This window comes from Gymnoscopelus microlampas (genome assembly GCF_963454915.1).
Source record: "Gymnoscopelus microlampas genome assembly, chromosome: 24".
Taxonomy (NCBI): domain Eukaryota; kingdom Metazoa; phylum Chordata; class Actinopteri; order Myctophiformes; family Myctophidae; genus Gymnoscopelus; species Gymnoscopelus microlampas.
Genome location: NC_139961.1, coordinates 12,123,455 through 12,143,255, shown reverse-complemented (window position 1 = coordinate 12,143,255; position 19,801 = coordinate 12,123,455). Strand labels below are relative to the sequence as shown.

At 44.1% G+C, this 19,801-nt stretch overlaps 1 protein-coding gene across 1 annotated transcript; it reads right to left on the bottom strand.

Annotated features, from left to right (window-relative positions):
• Positions 1-14,162: 14,162 nt before the first annotated feature.
• LOC311040728 (beta-1,3-galactosyltransferase 1-like) lies at positions 14,163-15,146 on the bottom strand (the record flags this gene model as incomplete). Its single annotated transcript, XM_084051080.1, has 1 exon — positions 14,163-15,146. The coding sequence occupies one exon, from the start codon at positions 15,144-15,146 to the stop codon at positions 14,163-14,165; it is 984 nt and encodes a 327-aa protein (XP_083907206.1).
• Positions 15,147-19,801: the final 4,655 nt, after the last annotated feature.

Below are 19,801 nucleotides of genomic sequence, written 5' to 3'. Positions count from 1 at the left end.
ATGGGCATAAAAGGGACACAGACAGACAGACAGACAGACAGACAGACAGACAGACAGACAGACAGACAGACAGACAGAGAGACAGACAGACAGACAGACAGACAGACAGACAGACAGACAGACAGACAATGAGTACTCTGCAATGGGAGCAATGGATATTGCATAATCAGGTGGGGCATGCATTCCAAACTTGCATCGTTCCAGAGTAGTCCCGAGTTAGTGGGTGTGAATGATTAATTTAGATGTTACTGTGTGTCAGAATTGGCATCTCCTGTATGTTACCGTTCACCTCAGGCTGGCACACGGAAACACCTAAATAAAACACGGTCACAATTAAATATTATCTTCAACTGCATATACTCAGTCAAAAATGTCCCTCATTAAGTGGCCAACAGGAGCAATAACCCTTGCCATGTATTATTGGCTGTTGAGTAACAAGCTCTGAGTCTGACCCGTAACTCAGGTCATTGACTATGCAAAAGGTGAAAAGAATTAACAGTGGGCAATTAGAAGTAACAACAGAAATGTAATATATTCTCTCTCAATTAAACCATGTGGGAGAGAGAAAAAAAGTAGTAAAATAATAAAATCTGCACACCAGTGTCATCGTTACCACAGAATAGAATTCCACAATGGGAGCATAACACTGGTGTGTGAAATGTATTCTTTTTCTACTGTTGGCGTTTTGATCCAGCGCCCAGCCCAGCAGGATATGGGATGTGCATGTCCTTTGTCATCTTTTTTTTAATATATAGGCTACACATATTCCAAAGTCTGTCTCTATGAAGCATACATTACTTCATGCAGGCCACAGGAGTCATACATGCCTCAGAGTCAGCTGTAATCAGCTGTCAGTCTGCTGATTGTTTCAATCAGCCACACTTTTCTACACTCCAATCACAGCTCTGCTGATCGTTACCAAATCAGTCACGCTTTTCTACACTCCAATCACAACTCATTCCCACAGCAATCCCTACACTGGATCTCTACGTTTCAATTGCTACCACACACGCTGCTGCTGCTGCTGGCAAAGCTTGCCTCCACCAGCCCGGTCTTCACCGTCTAGTTCAGAGTCTTGCTGACTCAAACGTTTACTGAATGTTAGACTTAAATTCAGGTGTGCATGGCTCTATACTGGTTAAACTGATGTTCTATGGCTTTAATGTTAAACTGCTACTCAAGTTTGCATGACTCAAGTTAATCTGATTAAATGCTATGTGCGAACTCTATGGAGGGTTTTGCATAACGTTCCCTGAGTTTTCTTAGTATGCTGCTTAGCAAAATTTAGGGAACATCTTAAGAGCGGAGCCATTAACGCCAAGTTTAACTGTATTCCATTAGTTGCAATAAATGGTTAAATAGACTTACGCTAGTGTTCCTGACTCAAAAAACTAAAAGTATTACATGGTTATAAACCCATGTATTGCATGGACCTAAATATGGGCAGAAACAGCATTCAAACACTACATTTGCTGAAATCTTATTAATAACAACCAAGCATCTTCCATGTTTCGCTGCAGAAAATCACACCATCTCGCCATAAGGTCCAGTCCTTTATCATGAAACCAAATTGCCACAATGCCATTGATAGCTTTAACTGTTCAAAAACTGTTGTTTCTTATAGACTGGATCTTACTCTTTGCTGTGTCCTGAACGATTTCATTTCTATGCTGGTTATTTACGTTATTTCACCGTATGCTTTCACAGACAGTTTTCCACCTGTGGCCCCAACCTGCAGCATGCCATGATGCCTGATTGCATGTGATGGAATGTTGGATGCAATATAAGCAGAGTGGTGTGTGTGATTTAATTCAGGTTCAGCGCTATGCGGTTGTAGAAAGTGTGGTCCTGTTGTCAATGTACCATATGTTGCCATGTGCACATACTTCCTATCACTTTGTCCAAGCTAAACTCCTGTATAAGTAGGTGGTTGTGGAGGGGAGCATGAGGAGGAGGCCGGTTGCTATCCTGATGAACCCCTCCCCATCCATCTCTATGATGAGCTAGTGGGGACGAGGAGCACATTCAGCCACAAACTCATCCCTGCTCTGCACACCACAAAACGACTCAGACATTCCATTGTGCCAGTAGCCATCAGGCTCAACTACCAGCCTGATCTGCATATGTTTTCTTCTGTTCTTTGGGATTACTGACTCCTGCTTGATTCTGATGCAGTTGCATACATACTACTGGGACGTACACTGCAGAACCATAACACATGCCTGTTAACTGGGTAACTGCTGTAAATGTTTCTCTGTTGATATATTGTATATTTACCAATTATATTCACTGTTAGACATATACATGTACCACATATACCCACAGGCCTGGTGACACTGTACTTGTATATGCGTCTCATATCCACTGTTGATATTCTGTACATATATCCATTCACAGGCGATACGTATGTTCATATTTACTGGTGATAGATTGTACATTATACTTATTTATTGATGGAATATAAATTATTTGAACTGAGTCAGACCAAGTGCAGATGGCTATAATCAGATTCTAAAGCCTATTTTTTTTAATCCTATTTCTTTCTCTTATTCTTATTTCTTTACTCTTATATGTATGTATGTATGTATGTATGTATGTATGTATGTATGTATGTATGTATGTATGTATGTATGTATGTATGTATGTATGTATGTATGTTAGTATGTATGTATGTATGTATGTATGTATGTATGTATGTATGTATGTATGTATGTATGTATGTACTGTATGTATGTACTGTATGTATGTACTGTATGTATGCATTTATGCATTTATGTATGTATCTAAATTATCTATCTATCTCAACAAAAGTCTTCACTTCTTTGGATGTGTTTGGATTTTATTTGGAGTTCTACTCGCTATTCAAAGTCTTTGCAACACATAATTAAAATGAAAAAACATTTTCAAGCAGTATTCTGGCTCAGTGGTTTGGGCCACCGTTGTTTCTTATCTAGCTACATCATTTCTCTGAGCTTTAATTAGCACAACAAGGCTCCAGTGTCCCCTGGAGACATATTCATAAGACAAACTGAGACCCCATGGCTTCTCTTACACCAAACAGAATTCTGCAAAGCCATTTAACTATCATGGAAAATGCGCTTTTGCGATGTAAACTAATTCAATTTGTTCTCTTTGCCAAGTGCCACTTTTAAGAGACACCAAAGACGCAAAGACATTTTGGAGTTACAACATAAACGATGCATTGCTCATCCCAGATGAAGTCAATGAAGTTGCCTGGCTTTCATTAAAATTCAACGACCCACTATTGGCGCCAAGAAATCATGAATCACAGACCCATTTTCTGCCGGGAAATGGCACAGGAGTCTCTCCGGGGCGTCCATGTAAATGAGTCCGGTGCGCTGTTGCAATGCATGATTCACAAAGACAACTCTGCTGCCTGCTACAGTGAGTTACAGTATAAAACCCCAGTCTGAAGAAGTGTCTCTGTCTGCTAGGAAAGACTGCAGGGCGGGCATTGCTGAGTTGGCCCCACAGATGGAATCAGAGCAGAGAAACATAACCATGACGTGAGTGAGCTTTCTTGTGGAACCATCTGACAGATTCACTGATCTTCTGCATACTACATGGCCTGCAGCACGACAGAACTGGGGCATCTAACTTGCTTCAGGTAAGTTAAATAATGAAAAAAGACAAAAAGTGTGTGTGTGTGTGTGTGTGTGTGTGTGTGTGTGTGTGTGTGTGTGTGTGTGTGTGTGTGTGTGTGTGTGTGTGTGTGTGTGTGTGTGTGTGTGTGTGTGTGTGTGTGTGTGTGTGTGTATGTGTGTGTGTGTGTGTGTGTGTGTGTGTGTGTGTGTGTGTGTGGTCTGAAAAAAAAAAGCGCTGGGGGTACAGAAGTGTGAATTGTAGCCTTGTCATTTTGTGTGAACTGAGGTTTGTGCCTGCATCGGTTTCATTTTTGTTCATATGATATTAAACTGTGCAGTCATAACTCTGGGCATGGGATTTAAAACACAATTTTACATTTCAAATCAATCCGGATTCTGCTGTGTACAGTGATGATGCTGCCCTAGGGCTCACCTCTGGGTGAATCAGCCAATCTTTATGAAAGCTCATCTCTACCGCACTGAATATTTATGACTCTCTCTCCCCATGGCCTGACAGCCTCAGACACGCTAAAATATGACAGGTCTGATCCGCCTAAAGCTCGAAACGGGGTCATAAATATGAGCCCTGTCCTTCCCTAAAGTGAGATGAAGGTGAGCTTCCGCGGAGCTCCATCGGTTCCAAACGAGCGGCTTCCGTCCGTTCGGCGCAAACAGTTAATTTATTGCCTGTGCATTTGGATTCTGCCGTTGTGTCACACTTATCTCTGTCAAGTGCTCCCGGTGCAGCCGTCTTGCGGGCTTGATATATGCCCCCGATTTAAATCTCATCTATCGAGTGTGGGTGACAGAAACTAATTCACACTGCCGAAATGCCGCCAGCCATCGACCGGGATGGCACGACAGCTATCAGTAACGCAGATCAATATTTATGGTTAGTCTTTACATTTAAATGTGAAGATATTTGCATGTTTCTTGCATGGGGGCGAGACTGTGAATATAGCGATCACACAGACTTAAAATTATAAGAGTCTTTCATAAAACGCACCTACTGTATCTGTCATGGCGTCACTTAAGAGGAGAGAATGACAGTGCAACATAATTGCACACTTTAGCATTGATTTGTTTTGCAGGGGTGCAACATGCAATTTCAAAACCAATGCGTGCAGTCACACTGGCAGCCTCCATCCCAAATCGACTTTTATTTGATGCATATTTATCAAATGCTTAAAAGTTGGCAGATGTAGACAAGATTAATAGCATCTGTAAATTCAGTGGCGGAACTTCATCAATCTGTGACCTTTGAGTCTTTGCGAGCAGCAAGTAAATACCAAGTCTGCATCTGATAGTGCTTATTCTCCCTGGACTTGGCAGCACGAAGAATTGTGATGTGGTTCCAAACTGTGGATGAGCGTGCCTGCGCAACCAAATATGCACACAAGCATGTGAATCGTTTCCACTGTGTAAACTGGCTGTGGGTATAGGCATGCTTGAGACACAAATCAGCAAAGATGCAGTTTTACGCCTCCAAAAGTCAAAGAGTTTATTGAAAACTTAGGCACGGCTACAGCTGAGCGGATAATCTAACTTAAAAAGTTCTCACAGCCTGGCGCTTAAAACTGAAGTAATCCACTGATTGCTTATGGGGAAACAGAGGCAGCACACAACACAGGTGTTACCGTAGTCTTACAGTAAATCTGTTTATCCCCTCTGTTCCCCCAACTGGCCGTTCCAGAGTTATAATTAGAACAAAAATGACCCATATCCATTCATTATCTGTAGCATTGGTCGTTGCAGCATTCACTCACTCACTCACTCTCTCACTCACTCACTCACTCACTCAGTTTTAATTATTCTCTATTCAATTACACCAGTGGTGGAAAAAGTACTCAAATGTTTTACTTAAGTAAAAGTATCAATACTGCATTGTAGAAGTACTCTGTTTCAAGTGAAAGTCCGGACTTCTAAATTTAATTGAGTAAAAGTACAAAAGTATTGGTATCAAAATGTACTTAAAGTACCAAAAGTACTAAAATGTTTGAAAATAGCAGATTTACAGTACAAGCTCACAACGTGAACTTGTAGATCGGCTATTTTCAAATATATATAAAAACATGCTCCACACAGACGACGTTCCAACTTGCATCTTCCCGGTGGCTTTTGTTTACATTTCACCTGCTAAAAAGCCTCCATGGTTTTACTACGCAGGTAGTAAAACTCGCCCCAAAACACACTCGCCCCCATTTTCTTGTATTTTTTTTTACTGAGGACAAGGTTAGAAATACGTTTAGGTTTAGGCATAGTTTTACTGAGGTTAAGTTTAGGAATAAGGTTAGATTTTGGCACCGTTTTAACGAGGTTACGTTTAGGATTAACGTTAGGTTTAGGCATAGTTTACTGAGGTTACGGGGCGACTGTGTTTTGGGGCGACTGCAGTGCGGTGCGCGTGAGATTGGCTGCGTTTCAATCGGCTGTTAACATTAAACTATGAGAGAACAGGCGATATGGATTTGGGAGCGTAATTACAACACATTGGTCTCATTTTAAAACCGAAGGTTAAATAGATTAATATAATAATAATAATAATACAAAGCTGGTCGTTGTGTCCACACGGGTCCATCCATTTCAAATGGACCCGACCGCGGCAATTGGAACTGATCCGACCCGTGCCCGAGGGACATGTCAATATTTTGGGTCTTCGGTACCGGGTGGACCCGTGCTACCCTCTAATGCAAGGTACATTATTTTTAATGTGTAAATAGCGCATTATATTATGCGGAGGGAAAAACGGCGTATTTAAAAAATTGTATTGGTAAATAGCGCTTTTTTTTGGGAACACATTTCCTTAACGGTTAATGATCAATTAATGGTAAGGCCTAACGGTAACCGGTTAAGAAAATGTCTCCATTGGCCATCCCTATTCCGCACTATAAGGCGCACTGACGGTGCGCCTTATAGTGCGGATGCGTCTTATAATGCGGTGCGTCCTATATATGAAAATAATACATTTATTGAAGGTGCGCCTTATACTCAGATGCGCCTTATAGTGCGGAAAATACGGTAGTAACTAAAGTTTTCAAATAATTGTAGTGGAGTAAAAGTACAATATTTGCCTCTGAGTAGAAGTAAAAGTATAGACAATTAGAAATACTCCGGTAAAGTAAATGTACCTCAAAAATTGTACTACAGTTGAGTAAATGTACGTAGTTACTTTACACCACTGAATTACACTGAGTTATTAGACTCATTTATAGTGTCATTGAGTACATACAGTACAATACATCCACCATGCCACTCGGAGACTGCATGGGGAGAGACTGTCAGCTTTCACGGGGAGGTAAATTGGTCTGAGAGGTGAGAACCGTCAGATCAATTCCAGTGAGACCATTTAGTTGTCTCCTGTCTGAGACCGCTGTCCATGGTGCTGACGTCTCTGTATTCTGGGGAGATGCTTGGTGTTGTCCGTGGTGCTGAACTGTCCATGCCCCGCAGGCACTGGTAGGCTACCCCACATAGCACACACTGATACACACATGCTGTGTGTGTGTGTGCGTCTGCGTCTCTCTCTCTCTCTCTCTCTCTCTCTCACACACTCACTCACTCACTCACTCACTCACTCACTCACTCACTCACTCACACACTCACACACACACACACACACACACACACACACACACACACACACACACACACACACACACACACACACACACACACACACACACACACACACACACACACACACACACACACACACACTGAGTAATCATAACCAAACTAGGGCATTTGTAATGCACAAACTCAGTATCAGAAATAGTTAATATCACCATGAAAAGCATTCCATCAGTTGGCCAACCAGCTCCTCGAGGCGCAGAATTCCAGCCCAACATTCAGGCTGGCACTTGTCTCAAAGTACTGCTCTCCTCGAGCCCCTGCTTTTCACCTTGACATAACTGAGTCTGCACAGATGGCACATTGCACATTGGCAATTTAGTCCAGGGCCATTTTCTTTTTAAACGCACATGGTCAGGGGGTTGCTTTCCTTGCCTCGAAGGACAGGTCATGAAGAGGCCATGTTAAAGGAGTAGTTCACCCAAACAATAACTTATTTTCTATCAATTACACACCCCATGAAGACTTGACCACTTAAATCCTCTACACTTAGTAAACTGACACTTATATGACCGGGGTCGGCTCTGTACTTTTCCCCTCTGCACCAAATCTCTCTCTGAAAATAACTGATCTACAAGTTCACAGGGCATCGCACCGTGCCACGCTGGGAGCTAGTAGACCAGCTATTTTTGGCAAACATTTCCCCCCAGAATAGGGATGCTAGGATTAATGTGGTAAACATGGATATGCTACGGCTCAAAGGTTTTAGGACTTAATGTCTTTATTGTTATGGCATGGCTCTGCAAGAAGCTAGTCCTCTATGTGTGGTGTGTGTCTACCTGTGATGCCAAACTGCGTACTGTACGCATAATTCCTGTAGGCTACAGAAGTACCTACATTATTGCATTTTTCCAAGTGGACCCTACAGGTCTGTAACTCATGACCTTGAAATTAAAACGTTTGAGAACCACTGTGACATAGACAACTATGATGTCATAGATGAATGATGTCACAGGCTGTTCCCATGAGAGCCACGCCATTCCCAATTAAAACTAGAAAATGTGCTCCTCGGAGCACAGGTCTCCATCAGTACTGTTCCTGATTAATCCTGTCTTACCTATTTATATTACATATTGTCACGTGTCACTTGACCAATGTTAGCTTGGCTGATGGAAGCTCACTTCAAAAAATATAAATGATTTTTTGAAGTGATATACCTATTTATAGGTTTTTATTTCGTCATGCGTCTCGCTAGCCAATCAAAGCATTGGTGACAACATATTGTCACGTGTCACGTGAAGCTTGACCAATGTTAGCTTGGCTGAGACGGACGGACTCACGGAAGGACGGAGACGAAAACATACTCTCCACCTCTGGCGGAGACAACGACAATAACATTCATCAGAAATAGTTTCTTTAGACATTAACAACAGTTCTATAGGCCACTTCTTAAGCCCAAAGAACATACATAATACTGGAGCACTCGTTTCACTTCAATGCATTAAGAAGCTGTGAACAAACGATGGGCTAACGTTAACACAGTCTAGACCTTGTTAATGTGCAGAATGACTATTATTGCTGGAAACGTTTCGCTTTTAATGTCATTTTTGCCCCATTGGCAGCAACCACCACTCTTTAGCAAATCCAAGTTTATTGTTTTAAAAGATGAATTGATCATTAGAAAACCCTTGTGCAATCAAATAGGCATTCCTTAGGTTAGTTGAGTACTGTATCTGGAACATCAGCATGTGGGGGTTCAATTATAGCCTAAAAAATGTCATAATAAAACACTGTTCTTCTGAAACTCACAGTCTATTGAAGGCTATTCCATGCGAGAAATTGGCAAGAAACTGAAGTTCACACACTTGAGTGTGTACCACTCCCTTACAGAACAGCACAAACTAGCTCTAACCAGAATTTAAAGTGAAGTGAGAGGCCCCAGTGCACAAGTGAGCAAGAGGACAAGTACATCAGAGTCTCTAGTTTGAGAAACAGACGACTCACAGGTCCTCAAATGGCAGCTTCATTATAAACGATACCCGCAAAACACAAGTCTCAACGTCAACAATAGACAACTCCAGGATGCTGGCCTTCTAGGCAGAGGATCGAGCAAAGAAAAAGCCATATCTGAGATTGGCCAATAAAAGGAAAAGATTATGATGGGCAAAAGAACACAGAAATTGGACAAGAGGAAGATTGGAAAAAGTATCAAGGGCAGACAAATCTAAGTTCGAGGTGTTTGGATCACAAAGAAAATCTTTTACGAGACAAATTAAAAGATGCTGGAGGAATGCTTGACGTCATCTGTGCAGGAACTATTATGTTCTGGGGGTGATTTGGTGCTGGTTAACTGGCAGGTTTGTTCAGGGTGAAATAAGGACAGCTATCACTCATGAATGATGAATAAAAGAGTGAGTTCTCATTAGAGAACATGACCTTTTCTGACCCCAAACCTTTGTCACATGGAAAGCTCTGCAGATGTCCATCAGAGTTGACAGTGAGGACCTGCTTCGAAAAGATCAGAACTGTCTCCCCGAGCAGCAGTCTTAATGAGCTCCGTTCCTTCTCACTATACAAACACTGCCTCTTTCAAGTGCAAATCCCATTCCCTTTAGATCGCATGGCATAGCAAGGTAAAGTCAATAATAATAGTAGTTGATGGATGCAATGTGTAAGCCAATAAAAAAAGCTTCATATTTTTTATACAATAAAAGAAAAGAAAAAAAGAAGTCGAGTGCAACACCAGCCCGACAGTGAACTGCATCATATCTTTCCCTAGTGCCTCTTGTTGTCTTGAGGTTCCACATCTCCAAATGCTTGCCGTCTGCTCCGCCTTGCTCATTATAAGGCTCATTTACCACAAGCCACGGCATAATCGCTCGCTTTTCATTTTCCCAAAGCTTTTCCCCTTTTTTTCACTGACTTATTTAGCCAATTACAGAGCCGGCTTTCTATTAGTCGGTGCATTGTGTCAAATTGCGTTGCACTGTAGGGGTTGATCAGTCGGATGCAGTGTACAGCGGTGGAGATAAGAAGCTATGAATAACAATGATTTCACTGTTGTGTTCCACTGGCCGCTTCTGCGCTCCAACGCTGTGGATAATGTCAATTTCCGAGCGACGTTGAAGTCATTAACTGATAATGTACGCCGGCTGTGTAAAGCGCCTTCTTCGCTTACTCACTTTCCCATAAAACACAGCGAATAAACAAATACACATTGCATGGGAATGTTGAAATAAAACAACCCATTTATGGCCTATACTCAAAACAGGTTCCTAAAATGTATCAAAATCCTATATCTGAGGTTGAAAGGCCTTCGGGCACGACTCTTCTTTAGAGAACATCATAGATTTGTATTCTTTATTTCCTGCCCACGAGCTCCCAAACAGTTTGGCAATGAAACTGCCGGGGAATGGTTCCTCTGCAAGTGCTTCCCACATCTTGTGTTTATCTTCGCAAGTGGAGAACAGAAGACATTTTTCATTTCTTTGGCACAAATCCCAGAGGACTGTATAGCTGCTTACTGGGATGATGCCTGAGACAAAGTGTGCTCCAATGTACATGTGCAGTGCACACGCACACATGCATGAACATAGGCACACACGCAGGCACGCGCGCACGCATGCACGCATGCACACACACACGTATGAGTGTGTACATGTACTGTACATGTGCACACATACAGGTTTTAGGTTGTGGTCTCTTGGCCGCTCTATTGTGTTGTCCATGCTTACAGTAAGTCGCTCTGGATTAAGAGTGTCTGCTAAATGCCTTAATTGTAAATTGTAAATTGTAGGTTGCAGATCTACTGCTTTCGTGTTTGTTCTTCAACACAGAACATAACTATTACACACCAATAAAGCAAGGCAAAAATAACGGATCCAGGTCAATTTTACGGTGTTCACTCTCCATTCCGACATCTCACCACTCCGACTAGTGGCTTCCGCGTGCGGTTAGGGTTAGGGTTAGGGTTAGGTATAGGGTTCGTCAACGTCGGAAAGGCGACATGTCGGAAAGGAGAAATGCACCCCAATTTTACACCACCAATACAGGCTGTATGCATGTGACTTGAACTACAGTCACATCTACATCAATAATTTGATGCGAAATATTCACCTGTATCATTTACACATTGACTGCCAGTCGCGTAGACCTACGCGAACCTATTTAAAGCCGCCACGTACCAGTCGCGTAGACCTACGCGAAGTGGTGTTTTTTTCTTTTTTTCGAAAAAAAGTTCACATTGCACTTTTTTCAATTCTCGATACGGCACATTTCATTGTAGCACCACCGGAAACGGAATTATCCGGGATCCAGTTTTGCCGATCCCGTCGGCCTCCGTTCTAATGACGAAACTGAAACGCCATTTTCTCCTTGTAGTTTTTCTCCTCGCTGATCACTGTTTAACATAAACCGTTCTAACTACAACATGGCGGCTCCGTTTTGCACATGGTTTTCACTGGTCGAAGCAGACACATCTCCGCGATGTTTACAAACAGTTTAGAGCTCAATCTTAAGGATTTTAACGAGGTCTATGGCGACATGAAAAAAACAAAAAAACAACAATAAAACGCTGGCACTAGTAAGTACATTATGAGATTAACCTCTGGCATGGAATGTGTTAACACACACACACACACACACACACACACACACACACACACACACACACACACACACACACACACACACGCACACACACACACACACACACACACACACACACACTCAGCTTTCATGGGGACTTGGAGAGGTAAATTGGTCACTGAGAGATTGAAAGCAGGTGAGAACCGTCAGATCAATTCCAGTGATTACCTCATTTAGCTGTCTCCTGTGAGGCGACGGCCGCTGTCCATGATGCTGACGTGTCTGTATTCTGGGGAGATGCTTGGTGTTGTCCATGGTACTGAACTGTCCATGACCTGCAGGTGTTGGTATAGGCTACATCAATAGTTTGATGCGAAATATTCACCTGTATCGTTTATTTGAAGACATTAACACACACACACACACACACACACACACACACACACACACACACACACACACACACACACACACACACACACACACACACACACACACACACACACACGCCGAGGTGAGATGAGGTGAGTCACGTATTGGGTTTGGTGTGGACAGTTCACAGTGTCACTCTGCAGATGTCCATCAGAGTTGACAATGAGGACTTGCCTCAAAAGGATCACAGCTGTCTCTCCGAACAGCAGTCTTAATGACTCTCATAATGACTACCCACAACACAAACACTACCTCGTCCAAGTGCAAATCCCATTCCCTGTCGTGGCATAGCAAGGTAAGGCCAATCTAATAGTAGTGAATACTGTACATACATTGTGTGAGCCAATACATAAAACTTGATATTTTTTTAATACAATAAATACAAATATTCATAGTATAAAATCAACTTTTTTTTAATCGCAAGTCATCAAAAAAGAAGAAAAATATGCACTCAAAAAAATGTTAAAGCACTCAAATATGTTTCCTCAGGATGCACTTTACCGGTTGCAGGTTGCCCCAGCACCTGTAACTCCCCCTCCCCCCCAGGTTCAAGTAATAGAAAATATAATCTGTTTGTAGCCTGCCCGTAGCATGGCTTGAGACAAATAACTGCACATTACACGTGAACAAAAAGCAACATTCACCCCAGGAATGCAAGCGTCGGATATTTTCACAATGGTGTGTGGAGGATGTCTAGGTGGCTGCATCTGAATCTTATGTACAATACAAAGATCTCTGGATCTGTTGTAAGAAAATATGTCAGATTTTGAAAACAAATATATTACAACTCATAGAAGTAGAGCGGTCCATCTGGCCGCTCTGCCTCGTGTCGGGAGCTTTCCTGAAGCAGTGATTCTCAACCTTTTCAGGCCACAAACCCCCAAAATAATCATATTTGAACTGGGGACCCCCTCCCCCTAAATAATCAGAATTGAACTGGGGACCCCCCCACCCTGACAAGCACTTGGAATTATAGGAATTGAAGGATTACATTTTGTTTGAGTCTGTTCCATTGATAAATATTGTGAAAATAGCTATTTTCACAATGTTTGCCTCTTTCTTATATTACTTGACAATTTGGCCAAAGTTTCTACAGTATGTTGATTACTTTTTTTAAATGATTATTAAAAAGGTCCTTAAATTGTCACTTCACTATCATCTGGGTACCTCCCCCCACCAACAAAAAAAAATCATGTGGGGACCCCCCTGGAGGTCCCGACCCACAGGTTAAGAACCACTGTCCTAAAGTAAGAGCAGATTCTTTGTACGACCAGCACCTCGACATGTTCGCCGTGGTCCTTATAGTGAATGACAACATGTTGTCAGTGCCAGGCAGCCAACAGATACACTTCAAAACTCTCAAGGTACAAATTGTGACATTAGACATTCATAATTTTAACTCATCAATCCAGAAGGCAGACCCGGGATGTGTGTTGGTTTCATATTTACTCTGTTGTGTCTGTAAATCTTAAGGGATGACATTTGCTTTCTGTACGAATGAGTGATTTTGTAAAGAGATTGCATGAAATACTTCACTGAGCTCTTCTGCACTCAGCTTCGAAGTGCATAAAATATACTCCTGACGAGGATATTGTCCTCTCACTTCACATGACTTCCTTCAAAAATACTTTGATCATAATGTTAGACAGTAAATATATTGCCACCATTGTGCCTCATAAAAGTGTGTGATCACAGTAGCGCTTATAAACAGCTCAGTGAAACAATAATAATGAATAATACAGAGGAGATTTGTTTTGGCCTGGCACAAATGAGACTTCTGTCATAGCAATCAACGCCTGCGTAAAAGCAAAAAGAGGTTCCATCAATTGTGGTTCATCAGTACTCAGTGCTGGAGGCGGTATAATATTATGCCAAGGCCAAAGCCAGTGTGAACTGAGGCAGAACGCTGCGTCCTACCCACCGCTTCCACTGAACAATACCGCTCATAGTCTGGCTAGCTGCTAATCGCTAACACTTGAGGTGCTTCTTGCTGGTCATGTCGTTCCAGATACGGTGCATCTCCTCTGGAGAGATCTGGTGGACCGTGACCACTCTGCGGTAGCGGCATAGGCTGTACGCCATCTTCCAGTGGTTGAAACCGCTGTTCTGGAAGGGGTGGATTCCCAGCTTGCGGAGGCACACCCCCACGTACACGTCCTCCAGGTGTAACAGCCTGGTGTGCAGGGAGGTCGTGTAAATGAGCTCTGCCACGTCGGCTGAGAACACGTACCCCGTGCCCGAGCAGAAGGGCGGGTACTTGCTCTCCGGATACAGGTCCCTGGGCATGTACCACTTGCTGCGCATGTCTCTGATTGGCCCACCGTTGATGACGTAGCCCGTGAAGTACCGCCTCCGGGGTTTGGTGGTGGGCTTGAGGAGGTTGTAGACGAGGTTCTCCATGTTGACGAAGATGTCGCTGTCCGTCTTGAGCACGTACTGGGCCTTGGGGCAGAAGGTGGCCACCCAGCGCATGCCCATCATGGTCTTGAGGGTGAGGTTGTGGTACGAGTCGACGAAGTCCTCCACCACGATGTCGTGGAAGATCTGACTCTCCTGCTCCACCATCTGGTTGAGCACGGCGTCCGTGTTGCGGCCCAGCAGGAACAGCGTGACCACACGCACGTCGGCGAGCGCACTCTCGTCCCCCCACGTCTCGCGGATGGCCTGGCGGGCGTCGAACTCCTTGTGCGTGGTGCTGATGAGAATGACGAGGAACGGGGCCTCCGCCTCGCACTTCTTCTCCTCGTTGACGAGGTAGGCGAAGTCGTGCGGGTTGAGTGAGCGCGTGCGGATGTTGCTGAAGGTGGAGTTCTTGTTCGGCTTGCCCACGCGTATGGGGATGGTCAGCTGGCCCGTGTAGGATGAGGAATTCCGTGACCCGCTCAAGTACCACAGAGCGCTCGCCCAGCAGACTACCGTCAGCAGGTACAGACAGGAGACCTTGGAAGGCATCTCTCAGTTAGTTCCTCGCGTCTGGCGTTAGCGATGGCGGAAGCAGTGGAAGTGTGGGGGCCTCGCCTCCATGGGATGTCCTAGTTGTGGCGGGCGCAGCTTTAGGCTGCCATCCCAACACGCTTGGCATTAATTTGAGATAAGGAAACCCACTCTACGGTCTGGCGTTGAAAAGAAGCATCACTGAGATTCCTTATCTTCGACGCTTACCATATTCCATAGCTGCAGCTCCATAGAGCGTAGCCTCTCGCCCCTCGTAACAGCATCGGAATCTGAAAAAGGAAAAACAGAACACGGTCAGCGGAGACATGATAAATCACATAATACATGTGAATTACATAACACAGCAAACAACTAGCCTGGTAAACCCTCCCTCCAGAAATCTCAATTGTATTTTATTTCAGGAGTGAGTCTGGCCTGCAGACTGGGCAATTTGGCTGTGGGCTGGAGATGGGCGGGAGTAATGTAGCTTTGATGTCCAAGTGGCCCTTTGATGTCCAATTAAGCCACTTTAGGCTGCAGTGATTATCACCAGGAGTAATTGGTTTGTCTTTGATGTTAATGAGCAGCTTGTATGAAAGGTGTATTGATTAATGACGTATGAACCACTCTGGTTCCACCTGATTGGCCTACCCCGCTGTCAATCACAAAACAATGAGCGAGGATGCTGATTGGCTCGGTTAGTTGGTAATTCCGCTAGAAACTCCCACAATGGGCAATCAGGCCAGACTCACTCCTGGAATCAAATGGAAATGAGATTTCCGGAGGGAGGGTTTACCAGGCTAGCAAACAACGGGTAGGAATGACTAAACAGGAAAAGAAGAAAACAGCGAATGAGTAAACAACCCACAAGTTCACTTAAGTTCTAACATATTAACATTAACATGATGCAACGAAGATTTAACCCGGTTTCATCCTCATTACATCCCATAATGTCAGTCCATCTGCAAGCTACGCAGCACCCTGCCACTGCCCATTACTCCATCAGTCCATCATCGCTGTCTGTGATAAGATGCCTGTGGTGCCAAAGAAAATAAGCAAGCATCCCGCAGAGACTATCTCTCTCTCTCTCTCTCGCTCTCTCTCTCCCTCTCTCTCTCTCTCTCTAAGGCCTGCTCTGCTTTCCACTTTCTGTTTATAAGTGCTGTTTATTTCCCTCTTATCCTATGCTAGGCCCAGACACAGCCGGGCAAAATCAGCCAGGCTTCTCTCTGGCAATCTGAAAACAAGCAAGTGTGAGATAGCGCATGTGTGAGAATGATAGCTCGAGAGAGAGATACAGAGAAAAAGATACAGACAGGCAGCTAGACAGACAGATAAATACGCAGATACATACAGTACATAGTGAGAAGCAGCAGGAGTGGAGTTTACTATTGGTTTCTGGATCCAGGCTTTCCATTCTCTGTATCATTCCCTGCCATCCTCTCTCGTTATTTCACCCAGCACATCCCAGACAAGCCTCTCCCTGCCTCAGTGTCAGAGTGAAGTTGACGTGAACACACATTCCGCTCACTAACGAGCTCTTTCCTTATTGGCTTGAGAGGCCACCATGTGGTATTTAACAGTGGAACTTTACTAAAATAAAGTTCTTCCTCGTTGGCTCAGACCTTTTTGAACATGTTGTGTTAAGAATTTGACGGCTGTGTGAACAAAATCATAAGGGATGGGTTTATGCTTTAATTAACGGGATCCAGTGAAAGCCTGCTCGGTCTATTCTGCTTAGTTTCATGCCCAGCCTTTTTTTTACCCTGGATGACAGGAGTGATACAAGGGGCTGAAATCAACCCATGGGCTGACAACTGTTGTGAGCTGATGACTTATCAGCTACTGCGGACCAAACAGTGCAAGCTAAAGAGTGCCACCGTGCGCTGAGCTGTCACTGTGAGCCACTTCGCTGCGGAAGGAGCTCAACATGTCAAACATGGACTAAAAGAATTCAACCAAACTCTGTGGCTGTGGATGGTGTGGTATAATTCACGGCTGAAGAGACTGGAGACTGCAAGTTTGTTCTCTTATGTTCTCAGCCAACTCCCTCCCCACACTCGGGGAAATCCCAGTCGGACTACCATATCATTCGCTGGCACAGTTCTTCATTGACAAAAATGCTAATCTAGTAATTGTATTAAAATGTTCAAAATGTTATTTTCTCCTTTGTCTTTATGAATAAACTAGGCTGTGGGCATTGGCCGCTGCCCTCAGTTGGAAAAAAGGAGGAATGCCTGGGCGGATAATGGCCCTCATTTATCAACGCAGCGTATAAACCGGCGTATATTTTTCCATATATTCGGCCGTGCACCAACGTCGAAGTCACATTTATCCTAAACAGCTGATCCGAGCGTACATCAGGTCGGGGCTTTGATAAATCTCACGTATGAAAACGAGCGTCATTTAAATAACACGCCCTTAAATATTCTCAAAACGCCCCGATTTTACGACATGAAGACGAACCAGAATACGACCAAAGACATGAAAAGCCAATAAGAAATAGCTTCCCACGATCGCCCCGTCACACACGCACACGCCCCTCTCTCTCTCTCTCACACACTCACACACACGCGCCCGCCTGTGTTTTTCATGTAATCCGCAGCGGTATCTTTGTCACTTAGGCTTGTAGCCTATATGAATGACATATTATGATAACAATCACATCGCCATGAATGGAATACGTTTGTATATTAATTTATTTACCCCATACCGAGCAGTGCGCGTTCAATTTACACTAAAATAAAGCAGTCAGACTCAGCTCACAACGCGTCGCGTTGTGAGCTTGCAGATCTGCTATTTTAAAATAGCCAATGCAACCGAATGACTGTTAAAGCAGTTTGTTTGAATTATTTTATAAAATGTTATATTTTCACAGGGATTATTTATTAGTGTAGATATACATTTTGGAGTGGATATATGTGTCCAGATGCCTGTCAGACCGTCAGACAATGCTGCTCCGCAGGTCTAGAATGGAATAAACGGGCGCAGCCAACGTCAACAACTGGTCTCGACCAGACGTGAGATCTCAGCGTAAAGTAGGATGAAGCCCACGTCAGGATATATTGATAAATGCCGAAAGGTGCGGTGATCTCGCCGTACGCTCATTATTCGGGCTGCACCACGTTGATAAATGAGGCCCAGTGTGTATGTATTGCATTTTATTCAATTGTGTATGTATTGCATTTTATCCTTTCTGGGCGGCTGTGCTGCATCCAATACGATCCTATATAGCTTCCACCCAGGAGGATGTGAAGAAAAGCCCCAAGTTTATCGTATGTATGTACACTTATGTTTGATGAGCAACGAGACAACGATGGAGAGCCTGATTTGAGCTCTCTCGGAGCCCGGGCTGAATCTACCCTAATCGGCTTTACACACCCGACACTTTTGTTTGTTCTAGACATAATCCCTTTTGACACACAACAACAGCACTGTTCTTCCACTCATTTCTGTTGCACACAGATGTGTGTTTGGCATGCGTGTGTGTGTCTGTGGGGGGGGCTTACAGTTTCCCCTCGTACGTTTGACTGCATATGGAAGAGGAGTCCCACAGATCCTATTAGAGACAAACATGCAGAAAGGCCAGAGATGCTCACACTGTCACCAGCTGTTTTAAGAGCTGAGTGCCGAGATAAGACACTGCTTTTTATTCCTCTTTTCGTCTTCTTCTTCTTCTTCTTGTTGAGTTAGATTTCCATGTCTTGGCTCGGGGTAGGTGGTTCATTATCATCACCATTTCCCCCTCCCTCTCTTTTGCTCTCTCTTCCTCTTTTCTGCTGTCTTTTTCCCCTCCCACTCTCGCGCACACACACACACGCACACACACACACACGCACACACACACACACACACACACACACACACACACACACACACACACACACACACACACACACACACACACACACACACACACACACACACACACACACACACACACACACACACACACACACACACACACTCTCCTCTTTTTACACCCCCCCCCCTCCTTTGCCCCCTTGCCATCTTCCCGCTAGTTTGCTCAATCCCTTTATCCTCTCCTCCTATGCGCCGTCGCTCTCATATCACTCCATCCTTCCTTCTCATCTGCGCTGGCTCTCCCTTTCTCTCTCTCTCTCTCTCTCTCTCTCTTTTGCGTGATGATCTCTCGCTCTCTCGCTGAACCGGAGAGCCATCAATCTGGTGGTATACTGCAAGAAACCATCTCATCATGGCTGCTCTTCCTCTCCTCCTCCTCCTCCTCCTCCTCTCATTCTCTCCATCACTCTCTCTGGCTCTACCTCACTGGGGTGTTTGATCTCTCTTTATATCTCCCTCTCACAATCTCTCCCCTTCCCCCCCGATCCGTTCTTTAGCTATAGTTCATGCTTTCATTATCTCCCTCTCTGTGTGAGCGCGAGCGTGTCTGTGTGGATGGAACACGTGCGCACGCACGCACGCACGCACGCATGTGTGTGCGCACGAGTTTCATCCTTTTCACTTAGACTTCACCAAACTCCTTCGTACTTCTCTTTTTTTTCCCACGCCATCTCACAGTAAGCTCCCTATCGCCCTCTCTTCTCGTTCTATGATTCTCTCTCTCTCTCTCTCTCTCTCTCCCTCTCTCTCCCTCTCTCCCGCTTTATGATTATCCCTTTCATCCACCTTCCCTCTCTCTATCTCCCACA